The sequence below is a fragment of the Enoplosus armatus genome, chromosome 5, assembly GCF_043641665.1.
Source record: "Enoplosus armatus isolate fEnoArm2 chromosome 5, fEnoArm2.hap1, whole genome shotgun sequence".
In the NCBI taxonomy this organism is placed as follows: Eukaryota; Metazoa; Chordata; class Actinopteri; order Centrarchiformes; family Enoplosidae; genus Enoplosus; species Enoplosus armatus.
The window spans coordinates 22,087,455-22,112,052 of record NC_092184.1 but is presented as its reverse complement, the minus strand read 5'-3'; the positions used below and the strand labels follow the sequence as shown (position 1 = coordinate 22,112,052).

Here is a 24,598-nt window from a genome sequence, read left to right as displayed (position 1 = left end):
GTAACGCAGCCCCGCAGACGCACACAAAAGGAAGTGACGTACGAGGCCAGAGAGGGTCCACTGCATCTGAACAGTCTGTGTGAAAGTACACCAAGTACTGTATTGTAACCTTAACCTCACCCCAACTGCACTGAGCTGGTGTACAGATTGTCTGAGAGATAAGCAGTGCAAAAAACTTCTATAAACTCATGGAAAGCGTCCCAAATTATGTCTCTTTGACCCAGTGTTCCCACCTCCTCCTTAAACCAATAGTTTTCTTTCAATCTACTCACCGTTTCAGAATAAGGCACCAGTTTGACCTGGATGGAAACCTTGACAAAAGGCCCATAAAACTACTATATACCATATAACTACTGCTACAGCATCGTGTGTTAAGTGGAGGGATTAAAGAAGAGAGAGGCAATGTTATAAAATGTGACAAATGTTTATTATTCAGGTATAATTTCCAAAAATGCTCCTTGGTGATACGTTGTATCAATCATGTCCCCAAAAGCAAGCACTTTCTGTCAAAGAGCTTTACTTTGCTGTTTTTGTTGCTTTCGTTGCAGGTAGCGAGCACGAGCATCGCTGACTGTGGTTTCATTGTTTCGCTTCTCTAGCTTCTTTGCGACATCCTCAGTAGAAACCTCTGAAAAAAACAAAACAAAGTAGACAGTTTCTTAAACAGTTTGTTATAAATGACGCAGCTTAACCATCCTTTAACTTCACTCACCCTTTAAAACAATTAAGATCTTCATGCCCAAATAGCCTTTTAATCCATCCCGTGCTTCAGGCAGACTATTTTTGATCATTTCATGCATGGTCATAGTTAGGTCAAGTTGTACAACATCACAATTTCCAAATAAATATTGAATTAATCATTCTGAAAACCTGGTTGTCTTTTGGCTGCTTCCCTGGTCTCCCATTTTATCATCTCCTCATCAGTCACTTCTTCTCTTGCCACACTGCTCAGTTCATAGACGTCCACCTCATGGAGTTTAGGTAATAAGTCCTTCACCCAGTCATATCGAATAGGACACACGGTCCTGATATACACCCGTGAGGTCACCAGCACATCATGGAAGATGACCCAGTTCAGCTCAGCCTCCTGGTCAAACAGCTTGGAGAAACAAAGAATCATGATCAAAGAAGAAATCAGAGAAGAAGCATGAAAGTTTTGGTTCCAAATGTTTACCGAATGCATTATAAATTACATGTACCGATGATGATGGATGAATGTGAACCATGGATCCATGGCCATCCATTGTGCAAAACACCTTTCCAACAGACCTAGGTGGGATGGGAAAAAAGAAAAAAAGACCTGAACAATTATTTACAGCCAGTAAAACTTCACATTACTAAAGTGATAATAACGGAATCCCAAAGGAGAGTTAAATATGGATGATTTTAAATGAACCTCGTTGATACCTTCTGGCAACGTTGGTGAAATATCCCGTGCACAGGCATCGCCTGAAGAGTTCACTCTTATTGCCATCAAATTTTTCCACAGGGAAATCTCTCTTCTGAAAGGAAAGAGGGTGCGTGCACAATTAAATAATCACACTCATATGAATTATCACAGCAGTGTGTTGGCAAACAGAATGAAGCATTTAACAGAGCATGGATACACAACATGCTGCAGTCAGTGATGTGAAAATGAGTTCTCTTAAACTGCTATACCTGTTGGAGGCGGAGGAGGATCTCTCGCAGCTGAGTCTCCACACTAAAGGCTGACTTCAGCGCCCTCCAGTGGATCCAATTATCTTTACACCACGCTGAGGGTCTGTCACTGCAGAATGAAAGAGATAGGCTCACACTCATGATAGTTATAATACCATCTTGCAGTATAAAGTGAATAGATTGCAAGTGATAGGCTAACAGTGACATTTTTTGCACACACAAAAGGAAATAATAAGGACGCATCGTGCAGTATTAAGCAGGCAGGTTCTTTACCTGGATTTACATGACTGAAACACACTGAGGAGTGTGGCAAAGTCGTTCATACTGCCGCTCTTGGTAGCCAGCGCTCTGTGCTTTTTATCTGCCTCTTTCTGCTTGTCAGGGTGGCCTGCAGGAAGGAAGTGAGCAGTTAAAGCTGTGTCAACTCAAAGCTCCAGTCTTCACACTACACTTCAACACTTGCTTCAACACTGTACATAACATTTCCTGACACATTAAATAAATATTTAAATCAACAAATCAACATATCAGTAAACAATACAGAACTTCTCTGGCTGTCTATGTTCAAGTGTTTAGTGTCTCTTGCTACAAGACAATGCCCTTAATATAACCTAAATATTCTAGATAACACAGGATTTCTTTTCTTTTTTTGTATGCTGTGTGTTTTATTCACCCTCATAGTTTTTAATTGAACACATGCTTTTTGTTCTGCTTTCAAAGCTAAGTAGCTGACCTGGCCTGATGAAAATGTTCTCTACAGACAGCATGGCAGCCACAGGAAGTAGCAGGTCCTGATAACCAAGCGAGGCAGCTTTGAGCACGGCCCTGGTGAGGCCTGGATGCAGGGGGAACTCCACCATCAGCTCCCCCAGCCGGGTCACTCTACCTCTCCTACAGCCAACGCACCGGACAGATAAGAGCTAATGAAATTTCACCAGGAATTATGTAAACCTACAAAGACTCAAGTCGACAGGTATAACCGCTCACCTGTCGATGGCATCACATTGGTAGAGCTGTTTTAACGCTTCGAGAATAAACCTCTCCTCTGGACGGTCCAGATAAGGGAACCTTAAAAGAATTCAACTTATTAAGGGAACATGAAGAAATGATGAACTATAAGAAAGCAAACAGACCAACAGAGACGTCAGTGTACCCAATGACGTCATGAACACCCAGGCACTTGAGTGTGAGAATCACTGCAGTCAGACTTGTCCTCTGGATTTCTGGAACTGTGTAGTCAGGCATGCTCTTCTCCCAGAATTCCTTGGTGTAGATTCGAAAGCATTTCCCGGCGGAGGTTCTTCCGGCTCGGCCTGCTCTCTGCTGAGCCTCGCTCCTAATCACAGACAAATCTCTGTTGGCAAGCCTTCTTAATGGCGTGGGCATTAGCAGGAGAATTACTTTAACAAACCTAGTTGCATGTTTCGAAATGACATCTTACTTATTCAAAAACTCACTTTGAAATAGGCACCACCTCCAAGATATCCATGCCCACCCTTGAGTTGTGGTTGAGTTGCTTCACAAACCCGCTGTCTATGATGTACCTTTATGGGAAAATAATTAAACAATGATGTGTTTTGCAGAGATGTCGGGGAAACATTTGAATGATGTTGATTACACACGCAATTCATTGTTGCGGTAGTAAACCAGTGGACCATGGGCCTCACTCACTTTATGCCATTGATGGTGAGAGATGTTGCTGCAATGTTAGTGGCCACTACACACTTCCTTATTCGCGCAGGGGGAGGCTGAAAGATCTGCCTCTGTTGATCTGTGACGAGACCAAAAATGATACGTTTTTTTCCTGCAGTATTTGTGTTTTCTTTTGCAGTGTCAAAGATACAATTTTAATCTACTTAACAATTAATAAGATGTGACAACTGTTGCATGTATTTACCAGTGGGCATGGATCCATAAAGAGGCAAAATAAGAAGGCCCTCCACGGTTTGGTCATGTACATCGTAGCGGTAGTCTATAGACTCAGCTTTCTCATACAACAAGTCACAGGCTCGCTCAATCTCTGACTGACCTGTCATACATGGAGAATTAATGTGGCAGATTTTGTCAGGGTTAAGATATGCTGTGATCTTAGAGCTTGATAATTATGACTCACCTGTCAAAAACACAAGAATATCCCCAGCCACTTCACTGGTGTGCACATCAAGGGCCATTTTGATGACCTGAGGAGCAAAGCATGTCAATTTAAATGAATACCGACGACATGCATCAAGCGACAACAACACACCTAAACTTGATTAATCAGTAATGATTGTAAAGTCGTGAAACGAAGTCAAAGTAAATGTTTGACACAAGGCTGAAACTCAGTACCTCTTTTATATAACCAGTGCTCTCTATGTCTTTAGGTCCTACAGCAGAACCAAATGTGCAGGTGACAGGAAAGGTTCTCCCAGGAATAGCAAAGACGGGACAGTCGCCGAGAAAGGCTGAAAGTTTGTCAGTTTCCAAGGTGGCGGACATCACCACCACCTTCAAGGGGAAAGATCTGCCCCTGGTGGCCTTAGCAGGGTTGGAGAAGATTTTCTTCAGTAAACCCAGAAGAATATCCTGCAGCAAATACAAACACTTACTCACTGTGTGCACTGAAAGGCTGACAGAAAGAAGAAAAATGTGCATGCATCCAACAGTATAGTGCCGAAATTATAAATGTTAATGACGTTGACTCACAGTGTTGAGGCTGCGTTCATGAACTTCATCCAAGACTACAACACTGTACTGAGAGAGTACAGGATCTGCCAGGACCTCTCTGAGCAAACAGCCGTCTGTCATGTACTTCACCACAGTGTCCTGGTTTCAAACACAGTCATGTCTTCACGTTACCAAATACTTACAATAAACACATTGTATTTTGTACAGGCGATGAGTCGTCTTTGCCTCTCACCTGTGATGTGCAGTCATCAAAGCGTACTTGGTAGCCAACCTCTCTACCCAGAGTGCACTGCATCTCATGGGCCACCCTCTGGGCCACGGTGATGGCAGCCACCCGGCGGGGCTGGGTGATGCCAATTTTGCCATCTTTACAAATACCTACGCAAGGAGAAGAGGAAGTGGTTCACATATGGGGCTGCTGTGTTAGTTAAACCAACAAACTCGCGTCAGATTGTGTCTAGATGTTGTCTCGCTTGTTTCAACGTAGTTCTGCTATTTCACATTATCAGGGACAGGACCGTAAAAATGACCGCTTACCTGCTTGATGCAGATACTGTGGAAGTTGTGTGGTTTTCCCGCTACCAGTCTCACCGGTGACAACCAGAAAAGTGCTGTCTTTCACAGCCTGAACCAGCTTGGCTTTGTGCTGATAGATCGGCAGGTGTTTTGACTCATTTTCTTCTGGGTCCCATTTCGTTGATTTGGACATAGCTGACAACTCTGTCGAGCTTCAGCAGCTACTATCAGTGTGAGGAGCTGAACAGGCGAAACAAACACTGACGTTAATCATGCAGCACACGGTTTAGTTGGCGTTTGTGCCCACAGACAGTATAAAACTTTATAAAATATAAACTTCTTTCACAGTTCTTCCTCCCGTTTCAAAGACGACACGCTCGCGTAATAACTTCCGGAAACTAACCCATTCTGCGTTTCTATTGGTCTTCTTTTTCTTCTTCTCCGATTTAATGGCGGACCGTAAACCAACGTGTTTATGTGCACACCGCCACCTACTTTACCGGAGTGTGTAACAACAAGGTTTGCCTACTTCATATTAAATCAAAGAAATGAAGAGAGAAAAAACAAACAAAAAACAAAAAGGCTATATCTTACTATCTAATCCTGTTTTTGTGTTGGTCGATTTGTACGGAGCCCCCTAAGGATCACGGCAAGACTATTTTTGAGGAATACTTTTACGTTCCCCCTGATAACAGAAACAGCTAGTGCGTTGGTCCAGTCCAGCAATAAGACACTGCCAGTTTAGGGAAACACTCTGCACATACTACAGAAAGGAGAGATGATGTGACTCTTTACATTCTGCATTAATTACTCATTACTTCTTTCTTGGAGGTTGAAGCTGTGGCTATGGATATGGTTATTGCTCGGACTACAGGCTGCATTTGTGGTTAAATCTATGATGACCTGGATATGGCTATTGTTGCTGTGCTATACAGCTCAGCTTTTCTCTATGGATCAGATGCAATGCAAAACGGTAAAGCAAAATAACGTTATTGCGAGGAAACGCAAGACTTAATGCGAGGTAAGGCAAAGCATTCAAAAAGAATTCACGCCATGACCCTTTGGGGGCTCCGTAGAAATGTGCCAACTCCAAATAATCATACATATAGAACATAAAAAGTCATTTGTCCATATTTATAGAATAAAACCCAATTCAATAAGAATATTGACAGTTTTCTCTGCGTTAGAACCATCATTTAATGTCCGTGGATTTGCCCAAAAGTGATCAGCAACTAGCCTATATGATGTGCTCTGAGCCCACCGACCAAAATGTCCAAACCTGGATGTATTAATTATCCACAGATAGATTAATACATACAACACATCATCTAGCTTCACTTTTGTATTGATTAACACAACTTTTCACAACCACCCAAAATAAACACGAGCCAATACAGTGATGAAGAAATATAACCTTGAGTAAGGATACTTCTTACTAAAACATTATTTATGTTAAATAATGAAATCCCATTGTGTGTCACCATTAAATATAGAAGACCAAAAGAAACCTGCTACAGGAAACGAGAGGGTATTTTTATTGTTAACATCATAAATGGTATTATATTGTGACTGTGCATTTTACACAACAACACTTAGACCAGCTGTGCAGTGAAATCCCAAAACATAATTTTTCTAGGACCCTTTGTCATTGTCCAACTAAGACCTATTCTGAGGAACAGAACCGAATCAGAGATTTATCTGTCTACCTTGGCTAAGTAAAAACCAAAGCAGGCTCTATGTTTTACCTAGCAAAGATATAACTATAATTGATATAACTCAGATAACCTAGACCACCCAGACTGCCATTGAGCATGGTCACAGGTGCACACCCAGTTTTAATATCAAGTGCTGCTGCTGCTCACCCACCCGGTCGAGTTTTGCGACAGGCACCTGGAATTGGAAAGTAGACCTGACAACTTGAATCATTCAAGGTTAATTTGATAAAATCCACAAATTAGTTGAGTTGCTTGAATAAAAATGATGCAAAATATGCCTATTTAAGGCCATAATAGTACAGTATAGATTTATTTTCATTACAAATCATGGACACTTAACTTCCAAATATGACTTGAAATAGATGTCCCTTTTTCTCGTTATTTACAGTAGATAAAGAAGAGGTCCACTGGAGACTACGCTGTGAAGAATCCTCTGTCCGGGCCCTGGTGTAATTCTTCTTAATCTACGCCTTTCTGAAAGACATGAGAGACAGTCATTCACAGTGTTATATGCAAGCAAGTGCATAATTCAATAACCCAAGGCCGATTCATAAAATTCATAAAAGGATAAATGGACTGCAGCTCCACTTACCACTGCTGCAGAACTGTAAGCAAGCTGGTCCTTTACAGATCTCTATATCACAGTGGAAATATACCTGTAGGAGAACTGTTTAAATAAATCAATACCAGCAATACACATATCATCCATTTTTGTTTGTTTTTAATTTCTCTTACATACCAGGTTTTCAAATGTTGTGGGCTTCACAAATGAGAACAGCTTGACCACAAACCACTTATGAAGAGAGGGATACTTCAGCTCCTTACTGGAGGCAACTGGCAACACAACAGTTCTGTGGCTGTCACCACTGAAAGGACATCTGGATGGGACACAAAGGTGAGTACAAATGTGTACATGTAACTGAGTTTTTGTATATATAAAAAATACACCTGTTACTTTCACGTGAATTCACCCTTTAACGAGCAGGTTCCATCTTTGCAGGTCGTGTGGGTTTTTAGTCGGCGTCGCCCAGCAGTCCTCCAGCAGCAGCACCAGATCCTTGTCCTCATGTTTGAGAACAAACACCTCCACGTACACAGGCTGGCCAAGCTCAGTCACTGCTGGAGGGTCACGAGAAGAATAGAAAGACCTGTAACTGGAATCTGTAAATAAAAGACCAGAAAAAAAAGAAATGTTGTGGCCCTTCAAAGTAAAAGCGATTCATTCATCTTCATGTCACGTATTAACACATTTTGATGGCACTTTCTATGGTTTTGAGGATGTTTTGTTGAATAAAAACATACATACAGAGACATACATTTATGAAAGAACAATTTCCATGGACAATAAGAGTAAGAATTGGGAATGATAGAAAGCAAAAAGTATAAATTTGACCTTTGGCAAACCTCATTTCAGTCCTCAGTATTCCTTCGCTCCTCAGTGTTGACGAGTACTCAGATTTTCCTCCCTGAACCTCGATGCCCAGTTGAGTAATTTGGGTCAGTGCAAAGCTACAAAGAACAATAAGGCTAAAAAAAAATAAAAATAAAATTGAAATGAGTGTCCATTACCTTCAAAAGCAAGAGAGGTGAAACATTTTAATTTCTCACTGGAAAGGCGTGTCACGAAATATAGAGCCTTTCAGCAGATGTTGTTTCACCCCAACGTTGACCCAGTAGGTTATAATCCCATCTGCTATCTGCAAGACACAACCAAAGCTGTTATATTTAGTCACAAACACACCACCTGACCCATCTAAAGACTGCAGCTGGGAGGTGATTTATGTACATTTACCGTGGACCGAGTGCCACAATCGGTGAATGGAAAGCTGAAAGTGACAGCATTCTTGGAACGTTTTTTGGGTTTACAATTGTGGCTTTGGCTGGAAGGGATCCTAACTGCATCCAGGTTCAGAGGTGGGACTGTGGCATCCTGAGGGATGGTAATGTTGAACCCATCCTTGTTGCAGAACAAAGGTCTTAACAGCAATGGATAATCATTGTTGTTCACCTCTGTAGACATTGAGAATTAATGTTAAACTAAATTCTGAAACATAATGTCATGATATTTATCAGAACTTACTGGCTTTCATTTTCCTTTCACAGATGAGAGGTATTGACTTGACAATTTCAACTCTTCCTGTGTCCACAAGCGCCATGATGACAACAGTCAGGTTGGTGATATATTTCTCTTGGACAAAATGGTAAAGACAGATTAGAATAGGAAAAAAGACAATTGTGTACATATCTGCATTGAAAATAAACAGACAAGCTCAAGACAGGTTTCAGCTTACTTGACTTCTCACAAAACATCCATGGGAACCAACTGTTAAGATGATAAAGGTGTCAGTTTCTCTAAGGAAGTAGTGGCACTGCTTTGCTACAGCAATGACTTGGTAATATCCACTGTGTTCATCTGTGTGTAAATGTGGACACAAACAAGAGCATAACACACACTTCAAAGCTATGTGTCATCACCGATGAGATGTATTTTCAGTGTCTGACTTACCTTGAACGTAGATGGCAAAGGGAAGGTCAGCAAATTGCACCTTTGGTATGTTAACAGACATGAACCCATCATGGCAAATCGATGCATTATTATTCATGGTGTTATCAACTTTTGATTGAAAAAAAACAGTGTGGGCTTCACATCTCAAAATAAGCAAAGATAATGAAACAAACGTCACCAAAATGAAGTCTGTACTGTAGGCTTTCATCTTTGGCTACTGAGACTCTGAGACAGGTGGAGCAGCTGCTTCTCATTTGGCTTAATTGGCATGAGAGTAAAAGCAACTCACGGTAACTCTGTCGCCTCACAGCATGAGGGTGCTGTGTTTAAATCAACTGCTTGCTGGGGGCCTTTCTTGGGTTTGCATGTCCTCCCTGTATCTGTATGCCCCCCCCCCCCCACAGTTAAAAGACATGAAGGTGAACCAGAAACTCTAAACTGCACTTTGGTAAAAAGGCCTGTATTTTAACGGATTATATTTTATCTGCAAGTCAAACTGAGATTCTAAAAGTAGAGATTTGATGATCTGCATAAAACACATCTCATACACAGACTTGTCTCACACAAACACGACTGCTTCTTGATTTTGAGTATGTGAAGATCTTTATTTGATGAACCGACAGCAATCACTCATTGTTTAATAGATGTACAGGCAGTGAAATATGGTGCAATTATAAAACAAACAAATACAACACAAGTTTAAACTATTTATGTCAAATGAATAATCAGTAACTATCTTTGCAAAAGGGATGTTGACACTGAAAAAATCTCGACTGTCCTTCGTTCTCTACGGTTGGTTGAGGTGGTCCGTGCTCCTGTTGTAAATCGGGTTTTTGTAGTCACAATCTGAGAAGGAAACAACGGAGAAGTGGGAGAGCAGTTGAGCACACAACACTTTTTCATCCCGAACATGCCAACAGATGAAGTCAGCACTCACTGTCCTTGGCTTTCTTCTTATTGTTACCTCCTGCAACACAAAACACTTCAGTGAATAATGAAACACATAAAGCTGCTTATTCTCACACACAGATACATCATTCTGAGAGTGAAACAAAATTTAAATAAATACCTCTGCGATGATTCTCCGCCTGAGTGGATGCAGCGTGTTGCTTGCTGAATTCACCTCGGTTAACTGTGTAATGAAACGAATGAGTGAAATTCCTGACAGCACTGTAACATAATAAGAGATGCTGATATTACCGTAATAATGCCGACTGAGACTTGCTTGCCGTAATCGGCTGAAGAGTTCTGGAGAGGCGAGAGAAGAAGTTACTCCAGATATTCATGATAAGATGATGAGATAGGAGTCACCAGTAATACAGTATAATAAAATATAATCAATATTAAGCACCTGTATGAAATCTCTGCTTAGTTTGCTGAATTTCCAAACTCTCAAAGTTAGACTGGTTCAAGTTTGGATAGATACTTTGAGTGGGCTGAGTCCTGTCCACATCAGGCAGAACTCCTGGTGGACTGCGATGAATTCTGGTGGCGTCACCCTGCTGGTTGGCTGGGTCTTGGTCGTCATTTTCTGATGTTTAAAGAAAGAGATGAATTTAGAAAGTACTGACTCAGACATTCGTGATGTTTTAGGTGGGATACAATGGCATTAGATTTTTAACGAGGTGAATAAATAGCTGACTTGGAAAAAAAGGATGAAAGGAAGAAGGCGAGCTGTGTGAACGCACCATAAACGAGATTGTCTTCTCCTGCTGGAAAAGGAAACGCATTGTGTTGAGTGACACATGTTTCAGGTAAAATCAAAACGCAACATGTTAGTACAGCACAGTTAAGTGTGTGTGTGTGTGTGTTGTTATTGCAATAGATTACCTCTCTGCACTCTGCCTGTTTCCACAGGTGGAGCACTGACGCCTGCAGTGGGACATTATATGAAGCAACGTTTAGGGAAATGCTTGTTTGCTTTCTAGACAAGAGTTAGATATAAAGTTACAGCTAGCAGTCAGTTAGCTTAACTTAGCACAAAGATTGAAAACAAGTTAAAAAATATATAATATTCCGTAGTTTGTACAAATTAAACTAACAAGATAATGTGTTAATTTGTCTTAATACATTTTAGAGGTTATGTGGATTTTTTTTTATTATCCTTGGACAGACACATGGCTACTGTTAGCCCTGTTGTCCCATTATTAAAATAGCCTAAAGCTACTTTAACTAACAAACTGTGTACAACTCATTCTACATTAACTGAATCAATTGTATTAGTGTTAATATTGTATTGTATTTAGATGTAACTGCCAACAATGGCGGCTTTGCAGCCATTTTGCCAAGAGTTTGTTTACACTTGCGGCTGTGGCTGTTTTTAGTTGCTCGCAATTGTGGTCTAAACCAGTGGTTCCCAACCTATGGGTCCCGACCCCAATCATGGGTCACCAAAGCTCCACGGGGGGTCGTGAAGCCCTCTTGACTTTAAGGGTTTATATATAAAAAATATAGTATACATGCATTCAATTAATTTCTGTGAAGAAGACAACTAAATTTAAGGGATATTCAATTTAGAAGTTTATATCTTTATTCATTTATTATGAAGCCAGGCTGCTTGGACTATTAAAACATATGTATGATAGTGAAATTAAAGGAAAATCATCATACAGACATAAAATTGTGTTCCTAAAATATCAGGAAAAATCGTCTGATACATTGGCCAGGGACAACAGATGGGCTATTAAATAACAACACATGAATGATAAAACATCCAGACACGTGTCTTACAGCTAGAAGGGGAGTGTTTGACCTTAGCGGTGGGCAAACCTAACAACCTAACCTAACCTAACAAAATTATAATAAATAGTTGTGCAAATAACCACATCAACGAAACCAGTTAACAATAGTGTTAACTCTAATGTAGAAATGCAACATTATATAGTAGTCTAATGTAAATGATAAATTGTCCTTACCCTCAATACCTGCACCAACAGGATTGTTCATATTCACCTGCGCTCTGTTATCACAGCAGGCTGAAATAAAAACAAAAGTGTTTCATTTGATCTCGTCCATCAAATGGTCAACTGTGTGAACTGAGAGTGCCAGACTGGGCAGGTACTCACATATGTATTTCACGCAGCAGTAGACGCTGACACTCAGCAGGATGAAGGTAGCTCCGCCAACACATATGTAGATCAGTAGCATCTTGTCGTCGCTCGGTGCACCTGCATGGTGAGTTGTGGTTTCACAAAGACGTATTTCACAGGAAACTCTAGCTTATTCACTTGTCCTCTCTCATCTGTTTGGCATTTGAGGTTTGTGACCATGGAAAGGAAGAAGCTGCATGTCTCTGCACAGGCTGCTGCTCAGTAGTGAGAAAACATACAAACTTTCAAACAGAAATCCTCTCACCTGTTTCAGCAACCAGTTCCACTTGAAGACAGTCAAGGTCCTGCTTACAGCGATAACACCCCAGGTCAGAGTTTTTAAGGTCATCGATGGAGATGGAGTAGTTACCCTCTGAGCCCTGGTTTGGAAAGGCTTTCAGCCGGCCGTATCTGTGGTCCAGGAACTTAATGCGCCCCTCAGATGTGAGGTGGACCAGGTCCAACCCAGGAGTGTGGACCCATGACACCCAGTTGGAGCTACTTGGTGAAAAGTCGCAACGGAGGAGCACAGAGGAGCCAAGTGGAGCGCTGAGTGTGTGCGTCTCACAAAAATCTGAATACTGCTCACAAGAATTCTCCTCATCTTAACGGGAAGAGAGAAACACAAGAACAAGTTTCAGGTTGACTTATCTCATGCTCAAACCACCAACAGTACCAACAGGAGGAGCTTGTCTTCCTTATTACTGTATTAAATTCAAAACCTTTGTCTAGACATCTTCAAATTAACCGTCAGGGTTGAGGATAAATGTATTAAATGTGCTGGATAACAATTATAAAGGCCAATTAAACAAAAGAATATATGTAAAAATAATAAATGTAAATTACCTTATTACAGACTCTGATTAAAAACATATCATATAACGCTGATACTGATAATAAATATGAAATCTGTTGTATGTACAACATTAAATATATTTAAATATTAATCTCATAGTCCACTATACAGAGTAGTATGTCAATTCAAATATCCAAGCACAAGACTTCAATGATAACTTAAATTGACTGAATGATATTCAAATAGATCGAACAATTCCTTTAACAAAAGAGGCATTTTATTCATTGGACTTTTTAATTTCATAAAAAGGACTCACCGTTTGAGGCCACACACATGAAGCACAGGGCTAAAAGGAAGATCCACCTGTCAGCATTCATCGTCAGTATCTCCTACAGTGTTACCAGCAGTGTGGTGGTGCTGTATGTGAACCCCTCGAAGCATCATGGGACAAAACCACAAGACCATCACAGTTCATTTAGCCGTTTACAGTAATGCTTTGTCTTTCAGTTTCACATGAACAGCAGCCAAATGTCTGACACAACTTTGTTCTTTTAACTGTATGGTGATCATGTCAAACATTATATAATAATCATAATAATAATAATAATAATTTATGTTTTACACAATCAACATGTACATTAATGCAATGAAAAGGCTGAAATGACTGGTCTCCTCTAGACCACTTCCTGTTGATGCTTCCGGAGAAAGGGGGCTTGCAATGCAAACAGATGAGGCAAATGTGAAAGTAAATCCTCACCTGGCCTAATTAAAGCAAAAGACGCACATTTTCTCACAACATAAAACTGCACGGGTTCACTGTGTATCTGCTTGTTATCGTGCTCCTGTCCTTGGTGGAGGCAGCAGCGTACCAGACAGTGAGGGAGGAGGTGAGGATGGACTCTATGATGGCAGTGTAGAAGTGAACCAGCATTGTTTGTGGGAGGTTAAACTTCCTCAGCTGCCTCAGGAAGTACATCCTCTGTTGGGCTTTCTTGATGAGGGAGCTGATGTCCGGCTCCCACTGGAGGTCCTGGCTGATGATGGAGCCCAGGAAACAGAAGGACTCCACAGTGTCCACTTCTCCAGGTTGTTGCTGTTGCACCCGGTCATCAGATGGTCGATCTCCCACCTGTAGGCAGACTCATCCTCACCAGAGATTCGTCCGCCAACTTCAGGAGCTTGACGGACTGGTGACTGGAGGTGCAGCTGTTGGTGTACAGGGAGAAGAGGAGAGGAGAAAGAACGCAGCCTTGAGGGGAGCCGGTGCTGTTTCCCCAGCTTCATGTGCTGCTTCCTGTCATACAGGAAGTCTGTGATCCACATGCAGGTGGGGTCAGGCATGTTAGGCTGGGAGAGCTTGTCCTGAAGAAGAGCCGGGACGATGGTGTTGAAGGCAGAGCTGAAGTCCACGAACAGGATCCTGGCATAGGATCCTGTGGAGTCCAGGTGCTGGAGAATGAAGTGTAGGGCCAAGTTGACGACGTCGTCTACAGACCTGTTGGCTCTGTAGGCGAACTGCAGGGGTCCAGCAGAGGGTCGGTGATGGATTTGAGGTGTGACAAAACCAGGCGTTCAAATGATTTCATGACCACAGAGGTCAGGGCGACGGGTCTGTAGTCATTTAATCCTGTGGGCCCTGGTTTTTTGGGGACGGGGATGATGGTGGAGGCCTTGAAGCAGGCTGGTGCGTGGCATGTCTCCAGTGAGGTGCTGAAGATGTCTGTGAGCGCCGGAGACAGCTGATCGGCGCAGCGCTTCAGGCAGGATGGAGTGATGGAGTCTTTCAAAGCGACAGTAGAAGTTGTTGAGGCTGTTGGCGAAGCGTCGGTTGTTAGCAGAGTTGAAATTAACTGTACCATGACCACCTGCAACATTAAAATGCTGCTCAATTCACAATAGTAACAATCCAATAATATAATGATATAATACTCTGAAAAGTCATTTTGCATTACAAATACTTTTACTTCTCACAAGTTGATATTACTTCTGTATGTTCAAGTGTAACTTGCATGTTGGACTTTTATTTGCGGAGTATTTCAGTACTTGTACAGTCCGCAATGTTTACACAAGTTAAAGGGTTCAATGCTTCTTCCACCAGTCAAACCTCCACCTCCACAGTATTGTATATTGGTAACATGTAGTACCTCGTCCAAGTACTGTTTCCTGTGATATCTCAATTTTATTGGTATTAATTTAATGGTATTTTTTACAGTCACCGTGGTACTTAAGAATGGAATTAATACTCTTGAAGAAAATGTTGATGATTTGTTGAAAACACATGACAAGCTTCACCCAAGCTATGGTTTAAGGTAAAATAAGATAATCCTTTAGAAATCCCTCAGCGGGGAAATTTGCAGCTGCTATTTACAAATGTACAGATTTACAAATTCACAAGTTCATAGAAGATATAAATAAAGGTAAAGGGATTGTGCTGTATTGCACAATTTGTGCCTTTCAGAGTATGTAGATAATGATGAAAACTAATAACACCCAGCAGCCTCAGCTCTACTTTGTGTTGGTGCAAAATGCAAACATGTTAAGCTAAGATGGTAAACACTGAACGCATGAAATTCAGCATGTTTAATTGTCATTATGAGCATGTTTGCATGCTGACATTAGCATTTAGCTCATATGCATATAGTCCAGCCTCACTGAGTGGGTTTTTTTTTTCAAACAATCCTATAATTGTTTTCCTTTCCATCAGCTCGAATTAGTGTCTTCAAACCACCATGATGTACAAAGAGAATACCGGATGTCACCATCTGTCCTGATTGCCAAGAAGGCCAGTAATATTTTGATATTTTGTGTGTGTGTGTGTGTGTGTGTGTGTGTGTGTAGGGGGGTGATGAGGTCTGGGCAGTTGGGGGAGCGCCTCCTGCAGGCTGTTTAGTGAACTGTGCCCGGCGGCACTGCCTCTGTGTGCGCGGAGTGTGTGTGTGCGTGTGTGTGTGTGTGTGTGTGTGTGTGTGTAATGAAACGCATCACACTAACCGTTGGCAGGCAGCTACAGGATGGCCGCGAGCTTCTTCAAAGGACCCGTCCTCTCCTTTTTCGATTACAAAACGGAAAAATACATTGTCGCCAAAAACAAGAGAGTTGGGATTTTGTACAGACTCACTCAGCTGTCTATCATCGGTTACATTATAGGGTAAGTGATGTACTGTTATATGGTATAAATGACTTAACCCGTAGCAAATAGTCATACTGTCTGTGAGGATCTTATTTTTTTTTTATAAAAATAAATCAACTTAAATGCAGCAATTTAAATTAAACGTATTGATTGGTGATTAATGACTATGCCACATCTACATTATTCAGTTTAAAGTGAGTGGACTATACATTTAGGCCTATATAAGGACAAGTGACAGGTGTTTTTATTACACTATCAATTGTCTATTGCTCTGTGTACTTTCGTGGCTTGTTCAGTGCCCTGTAATAAAACCCATAAATTAAAAAAAAAGCTATTGTAAGCCTGATCTAGTACGTTAATTTTAAGTCACACAGTGCTGAATTATAAAAGACAAAAGCAACAGGCTTAGAATATAGACAATGTAAGAGTGAAAGTGAAAGTCTCAAAAGTATCACAGCAATACTTTTAACTTAAATCAGAATAATAAATCAGAGTCAGAATTATTTCAGAGACTTTCACTTTCCCTCTTGCATTGCTTATATTCTAAGCCTGTTGCTTTTGTCTTTTATAATTCAGCACTGTGTGACTTCTGCTCTAAAAAGGTGATGCATAAATAAAATTAACGTACTAGATCAGGCAAAGAATCTTATATGTGATACCACAATACTGTTAAGTACAAATTTATTCTTATTGCTGAATATACACAATCTGTTTTTTCCTACATGTTGCTTTAAACACGTTCACTTTTAAAATGTTTGCTTTCACCCCCAGGTGGGTTTTTTTAAGCAGGAAAGGCTACCAGGAGACAGATGAGGCCATCCAGAGCTCTGTCATAACTAAACTGAAGGGAGTCTCGGTGACTAACACCACTGAGTCGGGTCTGCTGGTTTGGGGGCCGGAGGACTACGTTATCCCACCCCAGGTGAAAACATTCACACACCAGCAGCAATATGCACACCTTTCAGTTATTTCATCTTTTGCAAACAACGCAACATTATGAGAAAGATTGACACCTCTCTGAAGTCTGTAACGGTGAATATGAAGCTACAGCCGGCAGCCAGTGATCTTAGTTTAGCGTGAAGACTGGGAATGTGCGGTTTGTCAGCAGATGGGCATTAAGCGGTTAGAACAGGCACAAAACCTGAATGGAGAAGCAGGTCAAACACAGGTAGCAGATATCAGGCAGGTATAAATCAAAAAGCAGTTTTCAGGGAGGAACCCTATGCCGCAACTAAAACAGGTGTTGGGGAGAGTGGCTGGGATGGTATACATACTGAGGGGGAGCAGGCAGGAGCAGGGTCAGGTGATCATCATCACGGCATGATTTGCAATTTACAATGTTTTCTCTACATATAGGGTGAAGCTGTTCTGTTTGTTGTAACTAATTTCTTAGAGACGCCAAACCAGAAGCTGGGACACTGTGCTGAGGTAAGAATATTTTGTTGATGTAAATGTAAATCATGAGCTGCACGTTAGACCACTGCGGTAGTGTTTCTGTAATAGGCGCAGTCAAAATGAATGATATCGAAGATTTAATTTGCTAACCATTATTTTCATATTTGGCAACATACTGGCAGGTAGCGATAATGAGAGGACAGGGTGGGGACTTCACTCCGACCAGTTCAGTTTATAAAGTGTTGCAGGGATGACGTGTTTTTGTAGGCAAACCTGGGAAGTTAGCATGGTTCCCTCGACAAAGAGCCAATGGGATTTTTCCATTTTGAATTTGGATTATTGCAGAAAATAAACTCTGTGATACACGTATTGGAGATGGAATCAGCAGAAGTAAAAAGCTAATGTTAGGAATGTTAGGAACTACACCAAGATAATAGAGATAGATATAGATAGTTACAGATAGATATAGAGTATAAACACAATTATCATATACAGACAACCCCCCCCCAAATGACCCTTTGTATTGTCAGTATGGTTGTTTAGGGAATTAACTTGCTCCTTGTAAGTTCTCTCATGCTGTTGTTATTCGGCCATGTTTTCACTTCTTCTTGCCATTACATTTGCAGTTGTCACGTCAGTCACCCCAGTGAATTTTAGACAAACATGTTATTTTGTTTAACACAAGGATACCAGTGAGTTTTCTGTTGTGATTGTCAGCTAGCTGCAGGGCACGATGTCCTGGTTAGACACTGTGTTCTCTTTGAGAAACTCCACTTGGCTCGCAGTTTCGAGCCATCTGAGACTAACTGTGTTTATTTTAGGGTCACTTTGTTTACTCTCCACTGTTTGACATCTCATCATCTGGAAACTATTTCAGCCGGCCATGTTTCAACGGTACAGTAGGCCACGTGTGATGGAGTTTAATGAAAAACATAAATAAACTGGAACTTCTCTATATCTTCAGAATGCACACATTGCAGTAACCCCCTAAAGTCACTCTGTAATTAATAAAGTTTATAAAGAAACAGTAAGATGGACTATGGCTGATGTGTGGTCTTTCTCCCTGATTTCTGTAGCAAGACAACAAATGATGCCGCAGCCATCACAGCCATGAGAGCACTGCTCTGCATTTCCTTCACAGCACTTTCTCACAACAAAAGACTTTTAACTTTTAACAAAGGCTGACACCTCCCTCTTCCTTCTATGAGAGTGTGGGTGTCAATTACACTAATTTCTCACAGCTATATCCTTCGCTACGATTTCCAGAGGGTTCCTGGTATGTAAACTCTGCCTCTCTTGGTCTCCTGCCTCACTGCAACAGCCAAGAAGAATAGCAAGCCCGTACAAGCACCACACAGCCATAAAACACTGCTCTTGTATACATTTCGGCTCTCCTCAACAGCAGTGCCCCTGCTGCTGAAAGACTACCGCACCCTAGAGTGGGAGCCTTTAACTGTCATAGATCCTGTTCCAGTCAGGCACACTCAAGTGTCACTAAAACAGGGTTTTAAAAAGGAATTTCCCATCCGTTATGAAAAGGGCACACACATAAACAACCCCTAACTATAGCTTTACTTTCATATTAATGGTGTTGCACGAAAACAGAAACCTCCTATCTTTATTGGAAGCCCGCTGTCTCAAATACAGTAAAAGACAAATTTAACTGACCTTGTTGTCTTATTATATTCGTATGTTTTGGCCATACAATCTGTGAATGTTACTCCTTTTTGTAATATTTTGCTTACAATATATGTTCTGAAGTAACAGCCAATATATGTGATATGTATAGAAGCCCAAATCTGCAAGGAAAAGTTAAAAAAAGATAAAAGTTACATATGATGAAATAAATATACACATAAGTCAAAAGTATGAGATACTAATTCGAAATTAAGAAATACTTTGTCAAAATTTTGAGCCAGTAAATTAAAATTAAGAGCAAGTGAGTCAGAATTATGAGTCAAAATGATTAAATATTTAATGTTGTATTAAAAATATTAAATACTAAATCAATTTATAAGATAGTAAGTAAGAATTGTGAGACATTAAGTCAAAAGTATGCGATACTAAATGATGTCAAAATGACAAGATACTTAAAAATTGACAAAAAAATTTGTCTTACTGTGAGTATTTTAATTTCTAATATGTCAAGTTTTCATGTATTTTTTAATCTTCTTGGCCAAAATGGGCTTCCATAGACATGAGCCTGAGTGGACTGAAGTCCAGATGTTTTTCGTCTGACAGCGTGACTATTGCAACAGGTCACAATGCCCCCCATTTTCTTCCTGAATCAAGCACACTGCTACAAGATTTCTCATCCAGGATGGTTTGTGGGTGATGTGTGAAGAAATGTGAAGAAATTATCTGTTGTGGTTAAATGTTCCTTGAACCTCAGACCTTTTTGTCTGTGCTGTTTGTTCTCAGAGCCCCAAAGTGTTGGATGGCCACTGTCGAGATGACGAGGACTGTGAAGAGGGAAAGATGGTAGTGGCTGGTAATGGTAAGACAGAATGATCACTGATTTTAAATCCCATTAAGTTGGTTCGCTTTGTGCCATTCTGAGATACGATTTGGATCTATATTCAACCAGGTTAAATTATTTCCCTGTCATGGTATTTTCCAAATAAAAGAAAATGAGAGAACTTGTTTCGTCTGTTCGAGTCTTTGTGCTAAATGTCACTGAAGTCACATTTGGAAATAATCGAAGAATCTTTGCAACAGAAATTCAAATGTAGTCTCTTTTCACAAGTGATAAGCTGGATGGCTTCAGGATGTCTTATTCTGCTGTTTTTCTTTAGGAATCATGAGCGGCCGATGCTTAAGAAAACATGAAAACTCCACTGGTACCTGTGAAATTTATGGCTGGTGTCCCATTGAAAGAAAATTCAAATCACAGTAAGGAGCAATGCAGTCACATGCAGTGAAATTATTGATTATTCTCTCTCTGTTCTAATGGATTTGATCCCCCTCCAGCATACACACACATTAAATTGTATAGTGGCAGAAAACATGTACTTTTTCTTTGATGCAAGATTCCCATCTGACAATGACAATATTTAAGTTGAGGAGCTTAGTTAACCACAGTTCTTTGGACAGTTATGTAATAGTCCAATAATACTAAACTAAGACACAAAACAAATGTAATTACAAGCCTCATTGTTGTGTTTCTTTTACAGAGGGCCTCTGCTCACAAATGCTGAAAACTTCACTATCTACATTAAGAATTTCATCCAATTTCCCATATTCACATTTACAAAGTAAGCCCTCTTCATCTGAGTTCAACACTCACCACAACCTCTCCATGTACTGCAACTGAAAGCAGTGCTCACTCATATACACTCTGTGCTACTGTGTGTGTCTTTAACTCTGAGGTCCAACGTCCTTGACACGACTGATGACTCCTATTTGAAGAAATGTCGGTACGATGAGGAGCTCCACCCCTACTGCCCCATCTTTCGCCTGGGTGACATCACCAGGCGAGCTGGATACAGCTTCCAGGACATGGCCACATTTGTTAGTAATACGCTTTTCAACTGCATGTAGCCACAAATTGGTGAATGTTGGAATATACAGACATCCATTTCAGATCATTTATCAGCTGGTATTTGTATGTCAGAGCAACAAAAGAAACAACAGACCAGGCACCATCACATCTACATCACAACTGTTGAAAAGTAGGGACAGCAAATGTTATAAAGCATACAGCAAAAAAGGAGGGAAATAAATTAGAAGGATGAGGTAATGGTGAAGCATCATGACTATAGGGACTATTGAGACTAAACAAATTGATTTCAGGGTTTTCTCTCTAAGAAAATGAAAACAGTGAAAAGTGAATTAAGCAGCCTACTGAAAGAAACACTTAGTGCGTCCTAATAATGTACAGAGGTCATGTTTGATCGTGATAGAAACATTTATTGATCTTTAAAAGGGATGCACAATCACTGCATTGGTATCGAGCAGACTGGGTATCTGCCATGTTGTGTCCAACCCACGGTTTCTTCATCCATGTCATCACAACAGTTTCATTTACAGATTTTAAATTTAAGAAAAAGAAATCACTGGTACTCAGTATCAGCAATATCCTCCACCTGGATCGGAGCATCCCTAATGTTTACATGGCAGTTGTTACGCTTCAGTCGACTTATTTGGCATTATTTAGGCACATGTACACCACAATAATTTCAAAAACTTGGGCAGAACACTGGCAAAGAGTAAATGAGGAAATGCAAAGGAAGCACCACAAAAAAAGGCAGATGAATTATGTTCATTTTCATTTTCAATGTTAACTTGTGTCATTATGGAGCGAGCGTGTGTTGAGGACTGCAGTGTAGAGATGTGCACCCTGGGGATCCAGACAATTTACCGTGATTCATCAACATGGCTTAGAGGCCACATATGATCGAGTCTGTTGTTTTCCAGGGTGGCTCCATTGGCATCATGATACAGTGGGACTGTGACCTTGACAAAGGCTACTCTAACTGCCATCCACAGTACCGCTTCATGCGGCTGGACATCAGTGTCTCCAACCTGACCGTCGCCGCAGGATGTAACTTCAGGTGACACTACAGACACTTAGTGCATAATGCTACAGACACTGTCTCAGTCTGTGTCGCTGTGTATGTATGTATTTTCATCAACAATGAAATTATCGTTATTTACAAGTAAAAAAACGTGTTTTGAAAGGACATAAACCTAAAGATTCTTATGTTTTATGTCTACAAATGCCCCCCCCCCCCCCCCCCCAACAGACACACTCGGTATTTCAAAAATGCTGCTGGTGAGAGTTATCGAACTCTGTTCAAAGTCTACGGCATCCGCTTTAACATCATGGTGCATGGAAAGGTATGGAACATGTGTTTTATAGGGTGAATGCATGAAATACACAGCACATTTGCACATAATGACAAACTGAGAAACTTGGATTATGAACAACAGCAAGATAAGGAATAGTGTTGTGATTTCTTGTTGTGTCTCAGTAGACTGTAATTCTTGCATGTTAATTTGACATACAGCTCGAGGTTCCATTCAAAAAATCAACATAACATCGCATTCAAAGACATTTTTTGATAAAAGACGGACATAAACATTAATTCTAAGCTTTTTCATAAACCGCATTTCTTGTATTTCTGCTGTTATTCATAGGTGGGGAAGTTCAGCATCATCCCGACAGCCATCAACATTGCTTCAGGACTGGCTTTGATGGGAGCTGTAAGTGCCAGTAATCATTTGTTAAAAATGTTTTTAAAAGAACTGCACAGGATTCTTTTTCGTTTGTTTGTATTTTGCCTGTTGTGAGAGTCGCATCACTGAATAAAACTTCATGTAACAGGGAGCTTTCTTCTGCGACATTGTGCTTCTCTACCTGATGAAGAAGGGCAACTCTTATCGAGCGAGGAAGTTTGAAGGAGCCAGGTATGAGAAGCAACATGCGAGCACAGATGCAGAGTTTTCTTTGTCATTTTTTAAGCATCACAGTACTTATCAGATTATTTTCAATGGAAAATGCAGTTTTGTGTCTCTAATGTTTTAATTTCAGTGCATGCATGTGCCAGTTTTTGGACTATGATGTGGTCCGTCTGACTTCATGTCAGCCCTCAATTTCAAATGAATGATGAGGTCCAACCAAACCCGCTCCTCAGGTTATCATAGTGGACGTGACTGATATGGACCTTAAGACACCCCAGTTTCAATCGTGTTATGTCAAATCATCATATAAAATGTTATGAATAGCTGATTAATGTGTGTTGTGATGTTGAAGGAAATACACATACACGCACATATTTACATGAAGTTACTATCATTTAGGAAAGGGATGAACACTGTTTTCTAAATCAGCTAAATGTGGAAGTCAGATATTTGACTTTTGGTCCTCCAAAGAGATTTCATTTGTAAATCTGGTGAAAGTAACACTGATAGCAGCTTATTACCAGAGAAAAAGCTGACAGCTATAGTTATATATCTACTTTCATTTCTGTCATAATAAACTGGATGATATGTAGCACTGTGACAGATCTTAAGCTTAAGCTCTTGGCTCATGACACATGGCTTATCTGCAAAAAGCATCTGATGTTGTTGCACACTATGTTTGTCACCACAATCTCTCTCTGCTCCACAGAAAAACACAGAAATCAACATCTGAGGACAACAGTGAGGAAAACAGAAAGGAGGAGGAGAATCTGATGCTTTAGTCTATGAGTTTGTAACACGCCCCTTGTTGGTTATAACAACAAATATAACATTTTTAAAAAGGACATATATCAGTACAGCATGACTTGTGCTGTACTGGTGCAGAGCTCTTGTAAGACGAGGCATCATCTTAAAAAGCTGAATTTGGTTGAATTAGTTAGAAAATGTTACTATATTTTTTCTTTGTAACAGCTCCATTTTTATAAATTCATAATTAAAAACAGTCATTAAGAGATATTCCATTAACTTCACAGCATTTAGAGAGATTTATAGACAGATTTAGCCATGAAATGGCCATTATGGCGTAATGTGTAAAGGTGGTGCTTCTGCTGATTGAGAATCAGGTTTGGTTGGACCTCTAGAGTAGTTTTGCATGATTCAGTCATAAAAAGTCCTGATTTATCTCATACTGGCCCTTTATGCAGCCCCCCAGTTCACCTTTGTTGTCTGAAAACAAGCTGTTTTAGACAAACTGAACAACCTCCAAAAAGTTGAAGAGTAGTCCTGAGCAGAGCGGTCCAATAACTCAGACAGATTGAGTGGGTGGATGAGCGTCCCTGTACTTGGTGGGTGTGCTGTGTCTGGATCTGTGACATCACAACCTTACGAAAGTCCTCACGGCTTGTTTAAAGGCACAGTTTCTGAATACGGGCTGTGTGCATTTCTCTGGACTGAGCGTTTTGATACTTTCACAGTATTTATGCAGCACCTAGACCTGCTTTATAACCAAACACGACACTTTCTACATATGGGACCTTTAAAGGAATGGCAACTCTGTGATGCACTGACTATTACAAGGTCCAGAACCACGTGTACACAAGGAGAACATGCCATCTCCTCACAGAAAATACATTGTTTCCTGCTTGATTTGCTGCAACTAATAGTTACTATATGAATTAAATATACCTCATACATGAATCACGCATTAAGTGCCAGTTTTCC

The 24,598-nt window shown here is 40.5% G+C and overlaps 3 protein-coding genes across 3 annotated transcripts; 1 reads left to right on the top strand and 2 right to left on the bottom strand.

Annotated features, from left to right (window-relative positions):
• Positions 1 to 424: 424 nt before the first annotated feature.
• dhx40 (DEAH (Asp-Glu-Ala-His) box polypeptide 40) lies at positions 425 to 5,035 on the bottom strand. Its single transcript, XM_070905508.1, has 17 exons — positions 4,864 to 5,035; positions 4,559 to 4,704; positions 4,345 to 4,464; positions 3,988 to 4,224; positions 3,773 to 3,839; positions 3,557 to 3,688; positions 3,331 to 3,430; positions 3,117 to 3,203; positions 2,813 to 2,995; positions 2,647 to 2,727; positions 2,393 to 2,550; positions 1,933 to 2,047; positions 1,660 to 1,768; positions 1,408 to 1,502; positions 1,200 to 1,269; positions 871 to 1,099; positions 425 to 628 (listed from the first exon to the last, which is right to left on the bottom strand). The coding sequence occupies exons 1-17, from the start codon at positions 5,033 to 5,035 to the stop codon at positions 507 to 509; spliced, it is 2,223 nt and encodes a 740-aa protein (XP_070761609.1). The 3' UTR covers positions 425 to 506.
• Positions 5,036 to 9,685: 4,650 nt separating this feature from the next.
• LOC139285500 (uncharacterized) lies at positions 9,686 to 14,289 on the bottom strand. The gene is made up of 11 exons (XM_070906066.1): positions 13,923 to 14,289; positions 12,418 to 12,756; positions 12,129 to 12,230; positions 11,979 to 12,038; positions 10,894 to 10,935; positions 10,752 to 10,775; positions 10,415 to 10,594; positions 10,264 to 10,311; positions 10,133 to 10,195; positions 10,001 to 10,030; positions 9,686 to 9,909 (listed from the first exon to the last, which is right to left on the bottom strand). The coding sequence occupies exons 1-11, from the start codon at positions 14,287 to 14,289 to the stop codon at positions 9,851 to 9,853; spliced, it is 1,314 nt and encodes a 437-aa protein (XP_070762167.1). The 3' UTR covers positions 9,686 to 9,850.
• A 1,670-nt stretch (positions 14,290 to 15,959) lies between these two features.
• On the top strand, positions 15,960 to 23,774 carry LOC139285340 (P2X purinoceptor 5-like). The gene is made up of 12 exons (XM_070905896.1): positions 15,960 to 16,096; positions 16,850 to 17,000; positions 17,435 to 17,506; positions 19,895 to 19,970; positions 20,269 to 20,365; positions 20,647 to 20,727; positions 20,842 to 20,983; positions 21,890 to 22,026; positions 22,219 to 22,312; positions 22,613 to 22,678; positions 22,800 to 22,882; positions 23,586 to 23,774. The coding sequence occupies exons 1-12, from the start codon at positions 15,960 to 15,962 to the stop codon at positions 23,656 to 23,658; spliced, it is 1,209 nt and encodes a 402-aa protein (XP_070761997.1). The 3' UTR covers positions 23,659 to 23,774.
• The last annotated feature ends 824 nt before the right edge of the window (positions 23,775 to 24,598 follow it).

Bases quoted from the DNA above. Each gene is read 5' to 3' on its own strand.
- LOC139285500 (XM_070906066.1), bottom strand. From the start codon at position 14,289: ATGCCTGACCCCACCTGCATGTGGATCACAGACTTCCTGTATGACAGG. The intron at 10,595-10,751 runs GTGCGTTCACAC...TTTAAACATCAG, and splicing joins AGAAGACAATCTCGTTTATG to AAAATGACGACCAAGACCCA. The intron at 10,196-10,263 runs GTAATATCAGCA...TTCATTACACAG, and splicing joins TCTCAGTCGGCATTATTACG to TTAACCGAGGTGAATTCAGC.
- dhx40 (XM_070905508.1), bottom strand. From the start codon at position 5,035: ATGTCCAAATCAACGAAATGGGACCCAGAAGAAAATGAGTCAAAACAC. The intron at 4,465-4,558 runs GTGAGAGGCAAA...GTTTGAAACCAG, and splicing joins TTGATGACTGCACATCACAG to GACACTGTGGTGAAGTACAT. The intron at 2,048-2,392 runs GTCAGCTACTTA...TCCTTCCTGCAG, and splicing joins GAACATTTTCATCAGGCCAG to GCCACCCTGACAAGCAGAAA.
- LOC139285340 (XM_070905896.1), top strand. From the start codon at position 15,960: ATGGCCGCGAGCTTCTTCAAAGGACCCGTCCTCTCCTTTTTCGATTAC. The intron at 17,507-19,894 runs GTAAGAATATTT...GTTTGTTCTCAG, and splicing joins AGCTGGGACACTGTGCTGAG to AGCCCCAAAGTGTTGGATGG. The intron at 22,679-22,799 runs GTAAGTGCCAGT...TTCATGTAACAG, and splicing joins GACTGGCTTTGATGGGAGCT to GGAGCTTTCTTCTGCGACAT.